The 24,128-nt window shown below is 36.1% G+C and overlaps 2 protein-coding genes across 6 annotated transcripts; one reads left to right on the top strand and one right to left on the bottom strand.

Annotated features, from left to right (window-relative positions):
- Positions 1 to 6,488: 6,488 nt before the first annotated feature.
- LOC113300415 (conserved oligomeric Golgi complex subunit 1-like) lies at positions 6,489 to 17,153 on the bottom strand. Of its 5 annotated transcripts, XM_026549645.1 has the most exons (9): positions 16,919 to 17,153; positions 11,441 to 13,664; positions 10,965 to 11,159; positions 10,212 to 10,489; positions 9,738 to 9,917; positions 9,351 to 9,528; positions 8,575 to 8,800; positions 8,000 to 8,158; positions 6,541 to 7,014 (listed from the first exon to the last, which is right to left on the bottom strand). In XM_026549645.1, the coding sequence occupies exons 2-7, from the start codon at positions 13,616 to 13,618 to the stop codon at positions 8,627 to 8,629; spliced, it is 3,183 nt and encodes a 1,060-aa protein (XP_026405430.1). In that variant the 5' UTR covers positions 13,619 to 13,664; positions 16,919 to 17,153; the 3' UTR covers positions 6,541 to 7,014; positions 8,000 to 8,158; positions 8,575 to 8,626. The 5 variants fall into 5 exon arrangements, with proteins under 5 accessions (XP_026405432.1, XP_026405430.1, XP_026405429.1 ...); XM_026549647.1 differs by having other exon boundaries at positions 6,489 to 7,014; positions 8,000 to 8,800; positions 11,441 to 13,679; XM_026549644.1 differs by having other exon boundaries at positions 6,541 to 7,018; positions 8,000 to 8,800.
- LOC113296602 (non-specific lipid-transfer protein A-like) lies at positions 6,741 to 7,167 on the top strand. Its single transcript, XM_026544903.1, has 2 exons — positions 6,741 to 7,042; positions 7,158 to 7,167. The coding sequence occupies exons 1-2, from the start codon at positions 6,741 to 6,743 to the stop codon at positions 7,165 to 7,167; spliced, it is 312 nt and encodes a 103-aa protein (XP_026400688.1).
- Positions 17,154 to 24,128: the final 6,975 nt, after the last annotated feature.

The raw sequence follows: 24,128 nt of genomic DNA, 5'->3' as shown, positions 1-24,128 counted from the left end.
AGTTAAGTTTTATTTTACTGTTTGTTATTACATTTCATTGAGTATTATTTGTTCGATTTGGATAACATTGTTTGTTTGAATTTGAGATATATGACTCGGGTATCAGATTATTTGTTTTCATTTTACCTATGGTTTGATTTGAGGAATGTCTTGGGTCATTCATCTAATTCGGAGGTGTTTGAAATAGATATCATTTTGCACCACATATTTGATTTGACTGAGTTCAAAACTTTTTTATACTGTAATTCTCTAACTTAATAGTTTCTTGAGTCGAATATTATGAGTCAGATCTGGGAAAATTCAGATTAGTGCTCGAGTCAAGGGAAAAGAAACACACTCATCCTACCTCCAACTTAACTTTACCACGGTTGGCTTTTGATCTTCTTGTCTAAAAACACACTTGTGCCATGGGTAGGTGGTAAACGTGTTCATAAGTTATTATCCCTCACTGATCATAATATATGGTAAAACACAAGATTAGGGTTCCTTGTCTGCCTCCTTTCCTCTTCATAATCTCGTCAATAAAAAACGTGATTGAGGAAATGATTTGTATTCGTAATTAATTATAATAAATAAACGTAAAACTTAATTCATAAATGCAAATATATCTATTTCCTTTCTCAGTATTACAGGGGGTAGTCAAACAAGATTTTTATAGACTTTCAGAGATTTTTAATTTGAGTGACTCCCAGAGATTCTCTAAAAATATAGATATTTCTAGTGATTCTCTGAGAATATTTTCGAGAGTGTAGAGACAAAAAAATGAGATTTGTAGGGACAAAAAAATGAGACTTGTAGAAAGTTTATGTGATTCGTAGAGACAAAATTATATAATATCCCCTGATTAATTCCAATCATTACAGATTTTTTTTAATTATTATTCACGTTACAATAATAATAAAAGTACCATGACTACCTAATAAAATATGTGTTCATTGTTAAAATAAATCTCATTGTTGTCCCATGCCAAATTATCATTCACTTTATTCCACTCGTCCCACATTTTATTTTCTATGCTATTTCACCACTGATTTTCTATGTGGAGTTCTCCAACAACTTAAAATTGGAAAAAAAAATAATCATAACTTCTAAAAATATATATTTTTTAAATCGATATATATCACAAATACTCACATAGCCGATTTTAAAACATATATTCTCCAATTTAAAAAATCACTTTATTCCACAGTTCGTCTTGATTACCCCTTTCCAAGAATGGTTCACTCAACAAAACCAAAAATCTCCAAATTTCCAAGTCTCCAGAAATACCACCTGTTGAGGAGAGATTTTTGTCATGCCTATTTTAAAGAAATGTCTCTCCAAGTCTCTGAAAACAACAAATCAATGACTTTCAATTCTCCTTCGAATAACAGGAGAGTTGAAGTGACTCTTATGAAATCCTAATCCAATAACATGGAGTTTCATAGAATTTATATGACTTGAAAAAAGTCTCTAACCAATAACAAGAGACACTCACAGACTCTCCAAAAGTCTCTATAAAATAACAGTAGATTTGTGAATTCCCCACAAGTCATTCAAAATTTTAATTGACTAACCCCTGTTATACTATCGGTTGGTTTCCAGTTTCGGGGTGACATTGTCCTAACTTTTCGTGCCGTAGTCCTGCTTGTAGGAACGCGTTTCTTTGTAGTCCCACTAACCGATTGAGATTGTTAATCTGGCGCAGGTTGAATCTGGGCCGACGACAGTGGTTTGCTTCAAATTCGCGCGATTGGCTTAACAATGCTTGCTAGCATAAAAAATCTTCTGAACGTGAAGGACTATTGTAACAGTAGGAAACTAAACGGAAAGGCTTCCATATTGAGAAATCGTAGCATGCCCGAAGTTGTTCCCTGAATCTGGTGGATGGGATTCCTTAAATCCGGAGGATGAGCTTACTTTGTCCTACTACAGGAATGCAGATGAGCCCAAAGATCGGTGCGGTCCTTATTTAATAGATGCCTGAATAGAGATTTATGTCATTGTTAGGGTCCGTTTGGATAATATTGAAGATATGTTTCCAATCTGCAGTTTGTCATTGTGTGCAGTGCAAGGGGAAAATTCATTTAGTGCACTTTTCACGACTATGGGCTTTGACTTCTCATGACTATGGATGGGCTTTGTATCTGTATGTAGACCAAAATGAAGAAACCTATTTTGAGGCATACTAGATTTTTTTTGAGGCATACTAGATAATGCCAAAATAGGGTCACTAAATAAAAAACAACATCACCCTTCATCCACCATTTTTGATAATGGCATAACTACCCTTATATAATTAGTGTAAATGATTATGATTAGAATTGATTAATTATGAATTTTAAGGATTGATTAAACATTAAATTATTAGTGGTGAATTAGTAGAAAAATCAAATTTATGTGAGAGAGTTGGGATTTTTGAGAGGAAGAAGAAGAAGTGAAGAAAAAAAGCTTGGGTTTTGACTTTTGAGATTTTAGTGATTAGAAGTGACCAAAATGTGTGATTCAAATCAGAGGTAAACTTTTATCGAGGTTTAATTTCCTTTTATAAGTTGAATCTGCCAAAAAAATGAATTTTTAAAACCCAGATCTGCTGACCAGACAGACGAACTTCACTCAGAAACTGAATCATCCACTAGGTTCGGCTTGAAAAATTGAGGTTCGGCTGGAAAATTGAGGTTCAGCTGAAAATATTGTAAAGTCGCATTAGCCGAACATAGTGTTTCTCTAAATCATACTCTATGTTCGGCTCAAAATTGATACTGCAAGATCAGCCGAACTGATCTTCTGAAAACCCTAATTTCATCTTTGAAATCATATTTTACCGATCAAACAAAATAAAATCAATCAAAAACAAGATGGGTTTGTTACGCATACATTCTAAAATACATCTAAGAGCAATTGAGATTTGGATTTCGCATTCCAACGTCGCTCGCTTCGATTCGTGTTTCCTTTGTTTGATTAATTTCTTTATTGAATTGGAGTCCTAGATGTTTAAGTTTAAAGTTTATTTTGATTTTTAATTTTAGGTTTTTGAGGATAAGAGAACTATGACAAATTGAAATTATTTAGGGATATATAGGTAATTACACTACCTTTATAAACCCCTTATAAACCCACCCTAGATAATATAAGGGATGAGTATGCCTCAAAATAGGTTTCAAAATGAAGCATACATGATACATCCGGATCCGAGACCTCTTGTTGGTTGAGGTTGATGTTGTTTTTTTTTGATGCAAATGAAAAATTCATTAATTGGTCGCAAGGGTGTAGTCCCTTGCCAGTAGAGTACATATTTCTTCAGGGAAATTATTTGTGAGATCTAAATTAATGGTTGTTTCCCTCACATATTTAGAAACTTCATCAGCCACCTGATTGTCATCTCTACTTACATAAGAAAAACGACATATAGAAAAACTTGAACTTAAATGTTTAATCTCTTTAAGGAAATTTCTATTCTCCCATTGTATGAGGAGATCATTGCTTGTTATTGGCTGAATAACCAGTTTTGCATCTACTTCTATATGAATCTGTGTGAACTTCTTCTCTTTAGCCCACGTAAGAGCTTCACGTATTGCCATGCATTCTCCCATTTTCGGACTTAGAATTCCATCTGTGTAGCATCATTTAATTCCTTCGCATGAACCTGTGTGTGAATGCAAGATAATACCAATACCAAGTTGATTAGTGTCATGATTAAAGAGGCGTCTACGTTAAATTTTAAAGTATCATGCATTGGAGGTTGCTAATGAGAAACTTTATATGTATTGTTAAGATGCATATGAGCAGAATGGTCAGCTAGATGAGACTGCATGTGATAATGAATTTTATGCATATAATCAAAATGGTTTAGAGAAACTCCCTGGAATACCGCGTCGCACCTATCTTTCCATATTATCCATGCACTTATCATCATAGTGTATAGTAATTTTTCGTCAGCTATACCATTATTGTTTATAAACCAACTTTCCACCCACTGTGAAACACTTATTCCTCTATTGTGAACTACATCCACATTAATATTCATCAATCTCCAGACTTTTTGTGCATGAATGCATCTGAATAACATATGCTCCATTGATTCCACATTATGACCACATATTGCACACTGTGAATCAATGCTTTCATTATGCAGACTCAGCTTATATCTTGTAGGATGTGCTTCATTATACATTTCCAAGCAAATAGCTTTATTCTGTGAGTAGTTCTTGTTTTCCAGAGATTTTTCCAGACCTTGTCTTGAATCAATCTACCACCAACATAAACTTCAGTGCTACTCAAGGTGAGTTTTTTGTAAGCGCTCTTGACCGAAAATTTACCGTCTGTAGCTGGCATCCAGATCATAATATCTTCCTTTGAGGTATCAAGAAATAAGCTTTGAACCTTTTGCGTAGTGTTAGGATCAAACAAACTGTTGACAAGATCCACATTCCAGTTATTAGTGTTAGGCAATATCAGTTCTTCAACATCTTGGTAGAATCCGTGTAGATCATTAATAGGTGAAGGAGGTGTTGCTAAACCTGGAATCCACCTGTCTTGCCAAATCTTAGTTTCCTTCCATTATTTACCTCCATGAAATAATTTTGTTGAACAACCTGAAGACCTTTGATAATTCCATTCCATGTGTAAGAACAGTTCACAGCTTTGAGTTCTTGATGTAGAACATCTCTATTGAAAAAGTATTTACTGCTCATAATTTCAGTCCATAAAGCACTTGATTCAGTGCAAAGCCTCCATGCCAACTTAGTGAGTAGTGCTAAGTTTAACATCTCAAGATCTCTGAAAGCCAAGCCTCCTAAATCCTTTGGTTTACAAATCTTATGCCAACCAATTGGATTGTTGCCTCTATTAGAAGTATGCCCCCAGAAGAATTTCCTATGTATAGTAGTGAGTTTCTTGAGATTTTGACTGGGTATTTTGAATGTGCCCATTTGGTAAATTGGGATGGAGTTCAGAACATGCTTAATCATTGTAGATTTGCCAGCTTGTGTAAGAGATGTGGAAGACCAAGTTGAGTATCTATTCATGAAATTCTCTTCAATAGCTTTAAAAGCTTCTTGCTTAGAATGTCCAAGTAACAAAGGAGAGCCAAGATATCTCTCTTTAGAGTTCATTGTTTTGACTCCCAACTATTGAATTATTTCATCTGCAACATCTGGATTAGTCTTCTTACTGAAATGCACAGACGACTTGTCAAAGTTTATAACTTGACCAAATTGATTACTGAAATTTTGAAGTAGCTCCAACAAATTGTTAACTGTTGAAACATTTGCTTGAGTGAAAATCAAGCAATCATCTGCAAAAAAGCAAATGATTAATGGCTGGAGAGTGAGCAGCCATTTTAATACCTTTGATAGTGTTGTTATCTTGAGCTGAAGCAAGATGTCTTGATAAAAATTTCATTGCTAAGATGAAAAGATAAGGTGAGAGAGGATCATCTTATCTAATACCTCTTGTTGGATGAAAATCTTCACAAGGAGTACCATTGAGCATGACTGATAATGTTGTTGTGCTAATGCATTGATAGATAATAGCACAGAAATCATCATTAAATCCAAAGTATTTGAAAACTTGAATTAAGAAATTCCATTCAAGTCTGTTAGAAGCTTTTGATGTACAACAGAATTTTTGATGTGCAACGGAATTTTTGTTTTGCTAATTTTTTTATTTTGATGTGTATTTGTTTTTCTTGCACCCCTCTCTTAAAAACCTGGCTCCACCTCTGCTCGGTGTTTAAAGAAATTCAGAAACCCGGCATCAGTGTGCTTGTGTGTGCTGATGCACATAGATAAAAGAGAACTGTCATCACAATCTGAAACAATCTCCATGATGATCCGATTTATCGATACAAGATGGTCCGGCCTTGATATGGAGATGAATCTTGAAGGTGGTTCAGAAGTAACCCACTCCTAGTGCAATAAACCCTCTTTTCTCTAGCTTGAGCCTCGATGAAAACTCAAGTTCCGGTAGTACAAGGATGTGCCACCCTTCTTTCGAGTTGCAGTGCAATTCGTGTAGGAACCAATTTATCGATACAAGGATCGGCATCTTAATTTCAAGATTTGATAAGTGATGAACTTGCGGTTACGACCAACTTAAATTTACAGCTTAACATAGGGATTAATTAGAATTATTGCTCAAATAAGAAACCACTCACAGTTGGTTTCCGAAACTCTGGCCTTGCTATGCCTGACTCCAGAATTCTTATTAGACAAGATAAAAGAAATTTAAATCTAGCTAGGCTATGTTAGCACAAATTATCTCTTAGTGATACAGTAGTGAACCGTGGACCTCTCGTGGTCCTACATATGATGTGCGACACAACAACACCTGCATCGTCCTAACAGAAAAAGGGTTCGGCATCAGCATAAAATTTGCTAAAAAAAGACCTTTAATACATATGTGCTGGCAATGCAGGGGGGTGCAGAAGAAATCTGAAATAAACTAAATGACTCAATATCTTCATGCAAAAAGATGCAAGAGAATAACAAACTCTATCATAGTTGCAATTTCAAGAAACTAAATGACAATTTAAGCTACAATAAGCCAAAAGCCTGTAACTGATCATACCAAAGCTAACTTAAATTGGTTCGCATTATTTGTACATGCTAATCGATTCGAATACTATATATACCCCCAAGCTCTTTTCCAATAAGCACACAACAAAATCGAGACAGTGAAGATACAAACACAAATATATAAGCAAGTTCTAGTAAAGAAAGATGATGAAGGTATATGTTTGTGTTGTTGTGGTTCTAGCCATGGTTCAATTGATGGTTCAACCAAGCCAAGCCTTTACCTGCACCGATGTTGATAAGTCCCTTGTGCAGTGCATGCCATACTTGGTTGGCAGTGCCTCTCAGCCAGTTCCAGCATGTTGTGATGGAGTTAAGCAAATCAAAGGGATGGCAACTACCACCGACGAAAAGCGCCAAGCTTGCAGCTGTGTTAAAGATGCAGCTAATAAATACCAGAACATAAAGGAAGATGCAGCCAGTGGACTCCCTACCAAATGCGGTGTTCCTCTCTCTTACCCTATCTCCAAAAACATTGATTGCAATACGTAAGTCATAGACCTTATCAGCTAGTTAACATATGCTACTATTTGTAAATTTTACACACAAAATCAGGAATTTGCTGTACATGACTATTATGCTAAATACACTACGCATTTGCAGAATCAATTGAAGTCAATGATGCTTTGCTGGGAAATAAAGGGAGACCGGAGAAAAGAATCTGATGCTCCTGCAACATTTTCTCTCCGGATTATATGATTATGTAGCCAATGTTGTTTTCCTTTTTCAATAATAAGGTATGGTTTTGTATGCAATTGTTATGTAATGGAGCTACGGTCAGCCTGAATAGACCATAAAATATTGTCATAAATAAAGTATACAGTTGTTTCGTTATTGCAGCGTGTAGACACCGAAGTCCAAACATAATTTATCATGCCACAAAAATTTCAGTCGTCTTCGCCTATGAAGCACGAACAGTATACTTGGAAGTAAAATGAATGCAATAAACGAACTGTGAACATGAACAAGAAGTGTTTTCTAACTCTTACTTGCTCTAATTTCATTAAACTGTCATTTTCACTAATATGCACGAATTTAACATCATAATCATCTGTACTAGTAAAGAGTCAACTTTAAGCGGCTTTTGACTTGATTTGTTTATCCATCAATCTCCTTTATTTGGAGTTGTCAACCATTGGCAGCTCACCCACCCTTCTGTTTCAATAGTTCGAAAATTCTGGCCAAATCACTAAATTAGAAACAAGGATTCAACATCTGCAACTGGCACAAACATGGCGATTCATGGATTCCTAATAACTAGGATGAGGATAGTGTTTGCACTTTGCTCAAGTTAAGAGGTGAACAATATTTAGCAGCTGGGATTCCAAGATATCAATATGAACTGGTATAGCAGAGACGTGAACCCTAACTCACAACTCTAGACTTTAGTTCCTAGTGCTAGGATAAAATATGAATGATGCAATGAGAAAGATCTTTCTGATTACCTTAGAGGAGGCACAAGGATTTGACGCCATGAGTAAATTGGGTGCGCAAAGTCACACTCCTCTTTGTGAGTCGTCATGCACAGAAAGTAACTGAACTGAAAACAAGTACAGGAATCTGCAGTGATGCCAGGACTGCAATGCACCATGAACCCATATAACCTGCTCTTCCAGTCCAGTAGTTTTTCATGAAGCTACTACTGTAATTGTCAGATCCAGTAATTTCCTAATGTACTATGTTATGAACTGTTATACTTTGTGCAAGTGTTCAAAGTGAAAATGCATCTTAATCAAGCTATGAAGCTAAGATGAGTTTATAGACTGTATATAAAAATTTCTGCTGGATATATGTAGCTCTTTGAATACATAATAGTCTCTAACCTTAACGGACCATGAATGTAAAAAACACAAAATAGTACAGAAAAGACGCAGAAGTGTGTCAAGTATCATTCCGATAATACATCAACTACACTGTACATTGAATATGATTGTGGTTTTTCTTTACTGTTCCTGAAAAACTTGATTTGCAAAAAGGATGGGGGAAAAACCCAGATGATGAGAAGGAAGAAATTTGTTACCTCCAATATGTTGTAGAAATCTTCAAAAAATGAAATAAATACTGTTTGGTGATCAAAGGTCAGTCGACCTGACACTAAGAGAAGATAGAAGGCCCGCTGCCTGGACTGGTAACATGTCACCGAATGTCGACATGGCTGCTGCTGATTTGTCCTTTAGCCTTCCTACTTGTCCATCTGTAAGCATGGACCCCAGTTTCAGTGTGCTCTCACCAAATCTAGTGCCGACCTGTACATTTAAAAGAAGAAGGTACACATTCATGTTAAAAGAAAAGCACGAAAGCAGGGCATTATTTGCATGCAGGTAGACATATAAGTTCCGATCTGTAAAACAAGATATCAAACAAACTTCATAAGAGCTACAAAACTCATTCCCTACACTAAACTAGTAACTACAGATAATTTCTTCATTAACGAAACTTATAAATTTTAAAACGCTTTCTATTTCTTGGCGATTTCTTCTGCTGTAATAACATGGTTTTGCTGCATTGAAGTCCATGATCAGAACATGTTAACAAGAACAAATTGTTGTTTTCACCCATATCTTCAAATATGTGATGCTATTCCTACATGTACATTGAGGAGCCTTAGCAGATGCTATTATGCGAAATTAGTGTTTAAGAAATAAACTAGGGTATAGAATGACAGCTGATCAGCTCATGCTTCCCACTCATCATATTTTTTCATCCCAAGCACAATTGGCCATCCATTTACCATCATGACGACACAACCACATTTCCCATTAGAGCTGTACTTATGCAAACAAGAAACCACAATACCTGCATGAAAGACCTAAATAAAGGGTTGGCAACTCCAAAGCTAGAAGTATCGTCATAGTCGAGTATTGGTGAGCTGTCTCCACTCGGATAGCTTTTCCAGGAGCTTCTGGAAGATATATCTTCAGTGGAACTTGGAAGAGCTGATTTAGCTGTCCCCCTCGAAGACAATGCTGGAGCACTGCATACCAAAACGTGCAAATTAGTACACAGATGTGCAAACAGAGACTTCAACATCAAAATAAAAAATAGTGCTTAAAAGGCTCAAGCCATCAAACTGAAAATTGAAAAAGAGTATCGTGAAGTTTGTCCCAAATTCTATTGTATTCTTGATCAGCCATTAAACAACTATGAAAAAATGGAACTAATGTAAGACAATGTAACACCAACCTGATTGGAAGGTATTTGAAACGTGGGACTATGGAACACCTAATGATGTTTGATTCAGAATTGCTAGGCAATTTCCGCTGGGTGTCAGTGTACATTCGATTAAGCTGCACAAAGAAACCAAAGAGGACAGCATGCCGTAGGTATGCCTGTTTCTCATTCTCCCAGAGATAAGACTCATACCTGTCTTGTCCAAAAATAAAAGAATTCAACTCAGATAATCTAATGCAAGAATATAAAACTATACGAAACTGAGATTAGAATTTAAAAGGGCTACATGAATCTAAAACTTAGAACTAGACGGACTGAATATTCCCCTGCATCTACAAGAGTTGGCACAATTGGAACATTCGCTAACTTCTACTGATACAATGAGATCACTGAATCACTCTTGATCCAATTGACCTCCATGGTAAATACCCCAACAGGTAGGATGGTCACTTCAAAATAAGTTCATTCGGAACTGAAAATACTTACGTTTGCCAATCTATAGGATCCAGCCTTTGTGAGAGACTACTTGTCAATTCCAGAATGCGCTTTCTACTGACAGAAGAGTCCTGTTTTTGCACCTGACTTTTCATAGAGAGCTTGGACTTGGGAGTTTTAGATAACTCATCGTTCATGTTCAAGTCACCCCCAGATAAAACATCAAAAACGAATCTTAAATCTAATAGAATTTGCAGCACTCCTCTTTCAGTCACCTTAGGACTGCGAGCATCTAAGGTAGAAAGAAAGCTGCCATATATACCCAGCACCTACAAAATTTCGCAAATTTGGAAAGCGGCGTTTAGATTGTTGAAGGTTAAAAACAACAGATCTCTCAATATAATGAACAAGCTGAGATGTTTCCAAGAGAAAAAGTAACCCTGTATGATTAAGCAATTCTTACAGTCCATCATTATGGTACATATATCCTACTGCTCTGATTTCATAGGCTTTCCAGTCTATCTTAAAGAAGTCAACTGGTAATTATCTAAATCATATCGACATATAGAATTTTCTGGTTTCTATGTTTATACATATACAAGAAGAAATAATATCAAGCAAGATTCAACCAAATTAAGTAGATCAGTGACCAAATGTTCAAACAGAAACCTGCTACTCACAGGTGAATGAAATTACTTCCAAATACACAGACATTACTGATATAGTAAGTAAAATTTCATAATAAGACGGCATGTAGTGATTATGTATAAGAATTAAACTAAGACATAAGGAGCGCATATTTACCCTTTCCAAAAGACCCAGAGCAAATTTCTGCAGAATTAATTTGTCAAGGACGTGCCCTCCAATTCTATGAACCTCTTCACTAGCTTGGTATAAGAAAGATGTAAGATAAAGTGAAGGCATGGAAGGAAGTTCTATCTTCATCTCCACAGGACCCTCACTGGAATTCTCTTGTTTAATGACAGTTTCCTCCCAGCTCTGCACAATAGTCAAAATAGTACATAAACATCATTGAAAAGAACACAAAACCAAAATCCAAAAAATATAAGAAAGATATCGTCAACAATGAGGGACAATGTTGATAAGCTCTACCACCACACCTCATTGTTTTTTATCCACTCTTAACAAGAATGGGTAACTATTTGGACAGATCAAAATAAAGGATTTTCCAGCTAAAACCAACAAGGACATACTGCATTAAACTCTTCTGATAGGAGTAAAATGGGAGTATAATTAAATACAGAGAAAACTTCACTTACCCTCGAGGAAGATGTCAATGACAATGCATCGTCATTATTGATCTCCTTTGATAGAATGGCAGATAATTCATCGGATACCCAAGTTATCCACAAACTGTGAGCCCAGATGCATATATCTCGGAATTTCGTGCTAAGTAAATCAAGCTTTGGACTGGCACTGTCAATCACTCCAGACAAGGCAGCTGACGTCGACGAAGATTGCCTTCTAATGCCATTCAGACTTTGCCTTCTGGGGCTATCACGCATGGGAGAATCAAGGGAAATCCTCGAGTTCACAGGGCGGGACGATGTTCCCTTATCAAACATCATAGAGCTTGTGGCATTCACCCATAACCTTAGAGAACAGAGTATCAACGGTATGTGGCTTGAGTGATTTCGAAATGCAAATAAGAGACGCCCGATGAATAGAGATCTTTCAACCAATATAGCTGCTGGTTCAGAGTCCTCTTTGATATGTTTTATCGAAGATGATAGGTGTCGAAGTTCCTCTTCAATTTCTCCCACAATAGTTGATAAACTTTCATAACATTCATCCTGCAGATAAGAAGATAACTCTCTCAACCTTGAAGCAGCTCTGGGGGACCCTAAGAAGCACATAAAATCTTCAAGAATTTTCTGGCATCTGCTGTCTACTGCATCTCTAATCTGACCAACTTCTGGACCGAAATACGCGTTCAGACAACTATGGAAGTCATTTTCATCTGTTGCCCCTCTAGATGTCAATCCCTTACCAGTCTTTCTAACATTTGGCTCCAAAAACCAAACTCCACCACCTGTAGATGGTCTGTTTAAATACGTTATGAAATCAATGCGACCTACTCCAGGAACCGGCACAATTGCCCTGATCGAATCCCTTACATTAACAACTCTACTTAAATCCTTAAATCCGGAATCTAGAATCTCTTTCATCCTCCGAACAAAAGCATCCTCAATGATACCGTCCCAAAGATCTTCATCATTTCCCAAGACAAGTTCACGAATCCTGTTCCAAGGAGATTCAATTTCAGATCCAAAAACACTCTTAAGCCACTCCAAACTCCCTTCCAACACCTTACGGCTATCCAACGACTCTCTGATCAGCTTCTCAGCTGATGCCAACTCTTCCCCACTACTAATACTATCAATTAAGTATCTCCCATTGACTTTACTAACAGTCTCTTCCCCACAAGTCTTCAACCAATTCAAACAAGTTTTCGCAATCAACTCCTTATCCAATACCAGCATAACAGATTCAAGCTTTTCCCTATGTAATTTCCACTGCTTCACTTCCTCTTCCGGATTCGGCAACCCGCCAAACAACTGCGAACCAGGTGGAGACTCCAATATAGTTTTATAAAACAACGGCATATCATTCAACACTTGTAAAAACATTTCTCCTACCTGCCCTAAACTAACCTGAATTATCTTAACAATTTCACCAAAAACCGAAACCACATCCCCCGAACCCCCTAATTTCATTGAAACCCACGATTTCCTCGACTCCAGAAACAACCTCAACACCTCCTCCGGCCCTACCTCGTCAATAACCGCAACCGCGCCCAACGCATCAGCGTAAGCCCCAATCCCCAAATCACAATCCATCAATCTCTCTCTACTTCTGGCAGATATCTGCCCTTTAAAACTCTCAACAATCTGCCATTGATGCCCTACCAACGGAAAATTCTTCAAAAACTCCTTATTCTCACTACTGACAACCAAATCATGTACTAATTTCGCCCTAATGTACCTCCCAGATGCCTCTAAAAACATAGATTCATCCAAACAACCCCAGATATTCTCCGGCGTATCAACTAAATATTTTACCCTACAAGCAATTCCATACACCCTTACTCTAACAGGATTACTATGAACCATCCTAGGGGTATTATCATCATTATTATTGTTATTTGAAAGTGAATGAATGTAATTCTCAATCATGGAAATGTTTGATGATATGGATTGACATGATGATTTCATACATACAATTGAATCAGCTGAATCAATTAGATCACGATAACGATTACCGACTAATTGACGGAGTTCTTCTTTCTTTTCCTCGATTTCTTTCTGTGTTTTGGTCTCGATTGTTCGGATTTCGGAGATTGGTTTTGTCCGGAAGAGTGATTCTGCGTCTCGGAATCCTGATTCGTCATTTGTTGTTGCTGGTGGTGATGCTGTTGATGTCCGAGGTGTTCTCATTGTTTGCTCTCTTAATAAGATCCAACCGTGTTTGCTCACACTAAGCCTGCATTCATAAGTTCTGATTTCAGTATATATTAGCAATTCAGTACTTGAAAATGAGCCGAAAGGGTATGTGATATCAACAGATGATAGTAATAACGATGATACAGAACTACAAGAGTGCAAGAAAAGATGCTGAACTTGTCTTCTAATCTAGCCTTATCCGACCATTACAATTTGTAACCCAAAGCTCATTTAGAGAACCAATGAGTCTCCAAGCAGCTTTAGCTAATGAAGCAACATTGAATTGCTTAAGATTTCTGAACCCTAAGCCACCAGAAGCTTTGCTAGTGCAAATCTTCCATGTAAATGCCACCAGGAGACTTTTTTCCCCACCATGGGACTTCTCCATTTTATTAATAATATTATCAGGGATCAAAAAAGTAATTCATGAGATAAATTGGAGAGGATTTTAGGACATGATGAACAAGAACTGACCTACCAGCTTGGATGAGCTGTTTTCCTTTCCATTTTGCCACTTTCTTATCAAAATGATTCACAAGATGATTGAAAGAATCATTTCTTGACCTATGATGAAGAGAAGGGAGGGATACCTAGGTATTTTTCATTGAGTTCGATTTTCTTAACACCTAAAGTTCTAATAAGAGAAACACAGATATCAGGATGTGCTTTTTTACTAAAGAAACAACCTGAATTTTCAAAATTGATTATCTGACCACAACATTGACTGAAGTCTTTGATAAGACTCCTGAGATTATTTCAAAATGAGAAACCTTAGAGAAAACTAGGCAATCAGCAATGCTTGGGACCTCTTTGCAGACTTTGATTTCGCGAATAAGGTGTGAGGCTTCTGCATGAAGAATATATCTGGAGAAAGACTCCATGCAGAGAATAATCAAGAGATATAGAGGATCTCCTTACATGGTGAACCATTAAGCAAAATTGAAATATTAGGAGTACTAATACACTGACAAAAGCCTCTGACATGTCGAGTTTCAGACCCATAGCTCCACACGTATCTTTCATTATTTTCATAGAATGAACCAGCTCATGGGCAATCACTACATTATCCTTTATACGTCTGTTAGGGATATATGCAGCTTGAAACGGAGAGACCAATTTGCCTAGCATAGGTTTCATTAGCATTACAGAGGGAAATGGGTCTGAATTCACAAAGAGTTGTGGGATTATTAGTTTTAGGAATTATAGAAAGAAATGTGTGGTTCATTTCTTTGAGAAGATGTTTGGTTTGAGAGAAATGTTTTACCATGTTCCAAACATCGTTTTCTAGAATGTCCATGTTTGGCTTATAGAACCCTGGTGGGAATCCATCAGGGCGTGGAGCAGACAATGAAGGCATTTGTTTAATAGTGTCTCTGATTTCCTGCAGAGTGATTGGACTCAATAACTTATCATTGTCCTATCTGGTGATACAAGGGGTTAAACAATTGAGAACCTCCTTGTTCTGAATGGGATTAGAAGTAGTCCCTATGGAACTGAAATGATTTACTAAAATAATGCGGACTGGCTAGTAACAAACAGGCATAAACTACTAGGAACGATAGGAAATCAGCAAGACGTTGATAAATTGAGTCTAGGGATAGAAGCCAATTTACTCATTGATAATCTAACGATTATTTTCTTAAATCAATAATAAAGTCTGCCTTCTAAAGGTCAGGATAACTACTATTTAGACTACAAAGAAACCCTAGGAAAGTAACGTAATCCAACTAGACTGACCAAAACGCCCTCTATAGGACAAAAGCTAAGAAACAAAGCGAACTAAATAATAATCCTAAAATGCTCCTGCATCATAAAAGGTCTTCCAGATGTTCTATAAGAGAAGAAATATGATTAAAATGCCTTCTTCTGTTAATATAAGTATGATAAAAGTTAGTGACTTTATCATAACTTTTAATATATTCCTCTCTGGACTTTTGAGCATAAAAGTCTTCTTCGACTATTTGCCAACGCTCTCTTTTCAACTTGCCTAACAGTGTCAGAGTTCTGTGAAGAATTAGACAGACTATTAAGATCTTGGAGTTAAATCCCTAGAGATTTGACCTTATTGTGAATGTTACCAAATACACACTCCATTTTTTAAAGTCATGTTTGACATTTCTCAACCTATTAGTTAATTTAAAAGGTGGTGAGACCCTAACATCAATGACATAAGAGTTTTTAATCGTCTCATGAGTTTTTAATCGTCTTTCATTAGTTTTTAATCGTCTCATCAATGACATAAGGGTTCCTAAACCAGCACTTAAAGTATCTATAAGGCTTCTTGTCTTGGTGAGATTGAGTATCAGTGACTAGAATGATTGGAATATGATCTGATCCTGTAGTGTCAATGAAAGACCTTAGGAATTAGCATAGTGTTGAAGCCACAAGCCATTTACGAGGCTCTATCAAGTCTGGCTCGAATAATGTCATTGACAGTTTGCCTATTTGACCATGTGAATTGTGTTCCCACATAGCCCAGATCAGACAAATCAGAGTAATCAATAGCAAACTTAATATCAGATACTCCTGAAGAGTTGTATTAGAGAAAGTTGATCCAATAACATCCCATAGGTGATCAACTCTTTCTCCAATTTCTTTAACATATTTCCATTGTGCTAGTTTCTCTTCATGGTATGTAGAACCATAAAGAAAAGTAGCAAGAAACTCCGATTTACTAGCAACTGATAATGGCATTGACCATTTTGTCAGCATTTTTGGACAATTTCAAAATTAAAACCACTCTTCCACATAAGAGCTATACCTCCAGAAAGTCCAGCACAAGAATGAACCCAATTGTTAGGGAAGCTGAACCTTCTAAGATATTGATGCATCTTAGCAGAGTCACATTTGGTTTCACATAAGAACACAATATCAGGATTTTGAGCTCTAATAGCATTCCACAAACTTGTCCTGGTGATGGGGTTGCCGAGACCCTGACAATTCCACGACAGAATTCTCATTTTTGTTCAGATAACACAAAAGAAAAGCCCTATGACTTTTCAAACTAACACCAAGACTACCAGTGTTTATTGCTAGAATTACTGCAAGTCAGGATAATAACATGCCACCAAATGATAATAATCAAATTATAGAAACCACAAACACACATTAAAACCAATAGAACAAAAATCGGAACAGCTATAGTTTAGATAGAATATCAAGTGATAATTGTTCAGTGGAATCCTAATAATCGAATTATAGATCTGATGTTTGTATCACAGAATAAGAATTAAAACCCTAGAATTCAGATAAAAAAAAAATGGGATAGAGAGATAGATAGCAGTATTTACTAACCGGAGATGCAACAATCTTTAGTTTAACTTCTAATCTCTGCCGCTTTTGAGTTTTCCTCATTCATATCGCCTTCAACCATTTCAGTTTTACGGCATCACTGATTCTCTCTAATCTATCTCTGTCAATATTAGTTTCTTAAAGCATCCGGAAGAAGGCTGTGATTATGGTTTTCGAAGAAGGAGGAGAATCCTGAATTCTAGATCTCTCCTCAGACCGCTTTCCTCTTTCCCTTAAATTTTAGAAACACCTGGGTTCAACAAGCTCCGTGTTTTGATTAGCAATAGAGACATTACCAGTACGCCCAACTTCTTTCATATAGGCAGCCATAAAGGCCTGACCCTTTTCAGTTTCATCCGTCTAGGGTTAGTCTTATGGGTTGTTAATCTAGCAACTAGATTAGCAGTCCACGTCACCCAAAACAACCTCCAAAGTCCTATGATGTTGCTAAGTGGTAATCTAGCAGCTAGTCGCTGAATAGATTCATGGGGTGGCAAATCCAAACATATTCCATGCCAGGTAGCCTGGCAAACTATGATAACAAAGTTAAGTTTGGTAAGGACTCGGCGGCTAGCGGTTTATTCGGTGGCTATCCCATCTCCAACAGTTATTTTTCTACGGCTATAATTTTGTGAAATCAAAACACAAAATTTACCCCAGAATTTTTTATACAAAGAAAATTTCTCTATATTTTCTCCCAAAAGAATTTAACTGGCACAATTTGAAAGCCAATTTGATTTAGCAACACAACTTAATTTTTCTGGAATGGTTCTTGAAGTCGTTGTTAGCAAGATATGTGAAGGCAAAAAAGAAGATAAAAAGCAAAGAAATATTTAAAAATCAAACCTGCAGCTAAGAAAAGGCGAAGAAGAAGATAAACAAAGGAAACTCCATTCATGAGTGCATCAAATGGAAGTTAGGTGAAATGAAGAAGATAAACAAGATGAAGAATATTGTCCCTGATTTTTTTTAAGTCTTTATTTTAATTTATGATTGTCTAGTTTATATCTTTTATCTAGATTTATGAAAGGTGCACTAATATAAATTAATTCGAAAATTAGATTTATGAAAAAGAAGTAACGTTGAAATTATATGTAATTTTTAATTTATCGGTTAACATAATGATACCTTAAAATTATACTTAATTTAACTTACTTAACTTAATTTAATTAAATGCATCATATTTGGATAACACTTTCAAGATTTGATAGAAACTCTGGAATTGAAAATATTTTTCGTTTCTGTTGCACTATTCTGCCGATACCTTTGCTCCATATTGATTTCGCTTTCACCATTTCTTCGGTTTCAATTGCTTAGCATAAGCAAGGCAACAAACAATTTTATATCCTTATTGATTAATCGGATGCGACCACACAACTAATTTGCAGCTCGGTTATTGAGGTTCAATGTTTCTTATTGAAATCTCTGAAATATGTTATCCCAAAAAGTGATTTTTTGTTGTTGTTGTTGTTGTTTTTGTTGTGCACGATTGATATCATCCAGTGTAAAAAAAAAAAAAAAAATCTTGCAAATGCATTCATCTGCAACTAAAGGAATGTCTACGACCCCAACTGCCATAGTGAATTTGTATAGTTAAAGTATGAAAATTGGAGTAAAGGTGTGAGTCGAAATGAAATTGGAGTTGGGTATTTATAGGGTGATTAATTTAGGACCGCTGGATGGGATATTGCATGGTCAAATCTTAGTACTGGTGGTCGTAACTTGGCCGCTCGGTAGAATTCCAACCCAGCGGTCGATACTCCACCGCTTGGTAGAGACTCGACCTCACCTGGCTAAGTAGTAAATTTGTCACTTAGCCAGGTTTGTTTACTGGTTTGACAACTCCATAATGGGTGCAAATCTGGAAAACTGGCCAGTTTGTTATGCCCATAAGAACCGGCCTAAATATCCAAGTCTTCTTGAGTCATGGCAACACTCTTAAGTTGCCTGGCAATTTCTTTATATATCTCTTGATCGTGGTGTCATAGTTTAATAGTGTAATGGGGCACCTTGTATGCCTTTATTATTGTTATGAGTGCCTTAATAATTCGTTGTCTGATAGGGTGATTATTTTCCGCTCAGATAGTGATAGGTGTGCACTAGCTGACCATTAGAGTTAGGTTAAATAATTAGTTATTTAATGTGTAAGAACCCTTACCTTTTTCATTAATGAGAATATTGATTTAGTTTACATTGGAGGTTGAGTCCCATTAGGAACCAGAGTTACCATTTCTAGTTTCTTGATTTCCAATTATACTAAGCATAATACATTTGGCATCAGAGCCATACAAAAGTTTCTCGATAGGGTGCTCCGATCCAAAGACGATTAAGGATGTAACTGATTTACTTCAGCGAGATCGGCACAGTAATGATGAACATTTTGTTTCTTTGGATATGAAAACAGATCAGGTCAGTAAGGATACAACAACGAGTTTCACTTGTTGTTACTCTGACTAATCGCATGGAAAAGTTGTTCAAGTCTTCTTCTCCGACGAAGAGATCTGTCTTACACGATTCAGAAGGTTATATTAGAGGAGCTCATCAAGATAGCAATTCATTTTTTTGCCATTCACATAAAATGGGTCTCACCAGCAATTCAATCAAATTCCGAAGCTAGAATTTCCACGATTTGACGACGATAACCCTCGTGGTTGGATTCTGAATTACAAAAGATACTTTCTCCTCATAATAACTGATGAACATTGGAAGGTGGATATCACCGCAATCTTTTTTGAGGGTAAGGCTGATAAATGGTTTTAAAATTTTCAAATTGGAAGACATACAATTACTTGGTACGATTTTTCTAGAGGTCTTTGTTTACGATTTGGGAATCAAGTTGATGAGAATTTTGTGGGTTCGTTTAATAAATTAATGCAAACTACTTATGTTGAGGAATATTTGGAAGAGTTTGAAGCACTCAAATCCTTAATGCTAGCCAAAAATCCTTCACTAGATAACACTACTTAATTATGAGCTTTATAACTGGCTTAAAGGATGAGCTAAAGAAATTTGTGGCTATGTTCTATCCTACAACACTTACTCAATTGTTTTCCTTAGCCAGAATGCACGAAAAAAAATGTCAATCACTTTCTAGAGTTAGTAAACCTCTATCTAGATCATTCTCACCTAAAAATTTTCCTCCTAAACCAATCATGACCTCATCTTACTCTTCAAAATCAACACCCACCACCCCAAAGGATTATTCACAAACTCCTCCTAAGAAAACTTCTCATACCCTAGTAATTAGAAGATTAACTCATGAGCAAATCCGCATAGAAGAGATAAATGCCTTTGCTACAGTTGTGATGATGTTTATAAGATGGGTCATATATGCAAAGAAAGGCAAAAACTCTTTATGGTACAAGTTGACCATTATGACATACATGATAATGATGCAGAGAAGGATATTTTTGAGGAAGTTGTTGAATCACCAATTGAGTCTGAGATACTACATGCACTAACTGATGATGTTACTAGTGATACTATAATAATTACCGGTCTTCTCAAGAAACACCATATATCCATTCTTATTGACACTAGCAGCACTACAAGTTTCGTTGACAGTGTTTTAGCTTCTAAACATAGTATAAGATAGAATCTAGGTTACGGTTGCAAATGGAGATAAGGATGTGAGCACTAGCATCTGTTCACAATTTTCATGGAGTATTCAGGGTCACCAATTTAGTATGGATATAATACTACTACCACCTGGAGGATGTGACATGGTTTTGGGAGCTAATTGGCTAAGAAAGCTAGGTGATATTATACTAAACCTTTCTTAGCTGAGTATTTCTTTTAGCTACATGGGGAAGCAAATTAGATTAAATGGTATTACCAGTAAACCTTAATTGTTTATGATGAGTAGTACAACTGTTAAAAATTTTCAGTAAAACTACTCATGATCCTATCGGTCGCTTATATTTTTTTTTATTTCTTCTCAACCACCTACATTACCTGCACCTTTATTACCAGACATCTTTGTTAAACCCACTCACGTACCCCCTCACATACATTTAGACCATTATATATCTTTAAGACCAGACTCTCAACCTCCTAACCAAAGACCCTGTAAATGCCCATATATCCAAAAAGGATCGGTTGAGCAACTTGTAAAGGAAATGCTCTCTTCTTATATCATTCAACATAGTCATAGCCCTTTGTATCTCCAATTCATTTAGTGAAAAAGAAAGATAATTCTTGGAGATTCTTTATTGATTACAGAAAGTTAAACAACATCACTATCAAGGACAAGTTTCCATACCTATAGTTGATGAATTATTGGATGAGTTAAAAGAGTCCAAGGTATTTTCTAAGATTGATCTAAGAGATGGCTTTCATAAGATCAGAGTGAGTCCTCCAGACATCCACAAAACTTCATTCAAAATTCATCAAGGGAATTATGAATTTAAAGTCATGTCATTTGGCCTCACTAATGCCCCAGCAGCTTTTCAAGCACTTATGAATGGAGTTTGTGCTAGTATTCTTTGATGATATTCTCATCTACGCTGCCTCCATGTCTGAACATATAGAGGATTTCACAATCGTTTTCCTTTTTAAGACAACACCAACTTTTTGTTAAGATGTCCAAGTGTTGTTTTAGATAATTACAGTTGGAGTATTTAGGACACATTATTACTGCCAATGGAGTCTGTGCTAACCCAAACAAGATTGCAGATATGCATACCTGGCCACTATCTACTTTGATAAGAGATTTGAGAGGTTTGTTGGGGTTGATTGGTTATTATAGAAAGTTTGTGATAAATTATGGTGCCCTCAGCAAACCTCTCACTGATCTTTTGAAGAAAACTCCTTCCAATGGACTTCACTTGCAACTACTGCATTTGAGCAACTCAAAATTGCAATGACTACTACTTCATTTCTTGCACTTCCAGATTTTTCAAAGCTGAAATGACGAGAGTACCAAGTACACCATAATCTTTTTGATATCAACATATAAGTTTGATATCTTATTTGATCGTCTATGGATAAAGTCGAGACAATAAAACAACAAGGTAATCACATGATAATAAATATTATACAAGACCGATACTATAGGATCAACAAATATTTTCAGGTTTGCATACTAGGTATGCGTACCTTTCCTGGTTCACGAGTTCACTGAATTTTTATGGTATGGATACCGGGTATGCGTACCAAAAAGTCGTTGCCGAACTATAGGTACGCATGTACGTGTACTGGGTACATGTACTGCGGCTTCGGACCTATAACATTTCTCCTAGTATGTGAACTGGTATGCATACTATCTTGTATCCAGATTTACAGTAGTTCTATATCTCTCTAATAATCGATTTGAAACATTCTCGGATAACATCAATGACACATATCACTGTTCCAAGCTATTTTCAAATGATTAAATCTTAATTCATAATCAAGTCATAAGCAATAAATTGGTTTTCACCAAATTCATCAAGTATGAACAAATGTTCTTAAGATCAGCATATTTCGAGAATGATATTCAAGATAAACTTGACTCGAAATTTATGTTATGCATATACTGTCTAATTTAGTCATGCGAAAATATCTCAAATATAGAAAGGTGAAAACTTGAGAAATAGGTGTTTCAGTATTCACTTACCTTTGTTGAAGAAGTTCTCCAGAGCTCATGTTGATCTTCGCCTTGAAACAGTAGAACGCAGTGATATCCGATTCTCAACTACACATTTCTATCCTAATCAAAGACTGACTAAATGTAGAGTAGAAATCAAGATATAGTTTTGACAACTAAATTTGAGAACAATATAAAGATAGAAACACTTATGAGTTCGACCGAGCAACGTTCTAACATATCTCATCATCACTTTCATTTATATGCTCAAAAGAATTTTTACTACCATTGTCATCTTCAGTATAATTCGTTTTCTGTTCACTCAAAACATTTTAAAACATATATCAAACCCACTTAGAATTTGGGGCTTATTCCTATGTGCAACTTTCCTCCAGGATTTAGTAATTTCTTTCTGAACTATAACTACTTCTTGTTAAGCTTTTTATTTTCTTTTATTCTGCAACCAAATGTCCTACAACCTTACAGTGATTATAAAATTTAGGTAGTTTAGGAATTTGAATAGCTTTCTCAAATCCACCGTATTTTAATTTTACCCACACTTTACTTGGAATAGGTTTAGATAAATCAATCTCCACCAAAACTCTTGCATAATACCCAACTTTCCCTTTCTAAAGTAGTTTCATCTACCTGAATTGCCTTCCCACTTTTTTTACCAATATGTAACATAATTCTTACTGTTAGATCACTTCTCGGTCGAACTCGCAAGCGTTGCTATCTCAAGCTTGTTACTCAAGTTTAGTTGTCAAAAATAAGTCTTGATTTCTAGTCTACTTATAGCTATGTCTCGGATTATGATAGAATGTGTAGTTGAGCTTTATACTTTACGGCGTTCATCGATTGAAGACGAAGAACTACTAAGGGGAGCTTGTGAAACTTCATCAACAAAAGGTATGTGGAGACTTGAACTCATCTACCACTCAGAAGTCTATTTCTATTGTATCTCCTATTGAGACAAAAGTCGTATAGCTATATAGACTTTATTTTATACAAATTTGATATTTCGAGCTGAGTTTAACTCGCTTACATATTTCTCGAAATACGTATTGGTAAGCTTTTGCTTTAACCAAGTTCATCTTATTCTTGACGAAAGTCAAAAGATGACCATGTGAAAATCGCCTGGTAACATCTTACATGATTTGTGTGACACAGTCATTTGATGTAGACTCGGAATGTTTCGTATTGATCTATTGATCACTTGAAAATTTCTTTGAAGCTAATAGTTTAAATGAGACAGCTATTCCCGTCTTCTAAGAATGTTTCAATGATTAACATAGAGTTTAGAACGATTAACCATTGATTGGATATAGAACAGTATGAGTGTTGTTGCAAGTTATTCAAAGTCTGGGAACCATAGTATGCATACCCGTATGCATACTGGTTTGATAGTTGAAGTCCGGGAACTTAGTATGCATACCGGTATGCGTACAGGATTAACAGTTCAAGTCCGGGAATTCAACTAAGGTTGGTCACGTATGACAGTATGCATACCCGTTAGCATACTGGCGAACCCATACCAAGTCCGGAATTCTAAGTATGTGTACCCGTTTGCATACTTGAGTGGGTTAAGTTCTAAAATCGGTTTGTTCATGAACAAATACATTTATATAATAAGGAATGAAATCTTTT

The sequence above is a fragment of the Papaver somniferum genome, chromosome 7 (genome assembly GCF_003573695.1).
Source record: "Papaver somniferum cultivar HN1 chromosome 7, ASM357369v1, whole genome shotgun sequence".
Taxonomy (NCBI): domain Eukaryota; kingdom Viridiplantae; phylum Streptophyta; class Magnoliopsida; order Ranunculales; family Papaveraceae; genus Papaver; species Papaver somniferum.
Note: the sequence above shows the minus strand (reverse complement) of the source record. Positions and strands in the feature narration are given on the sequence as shown.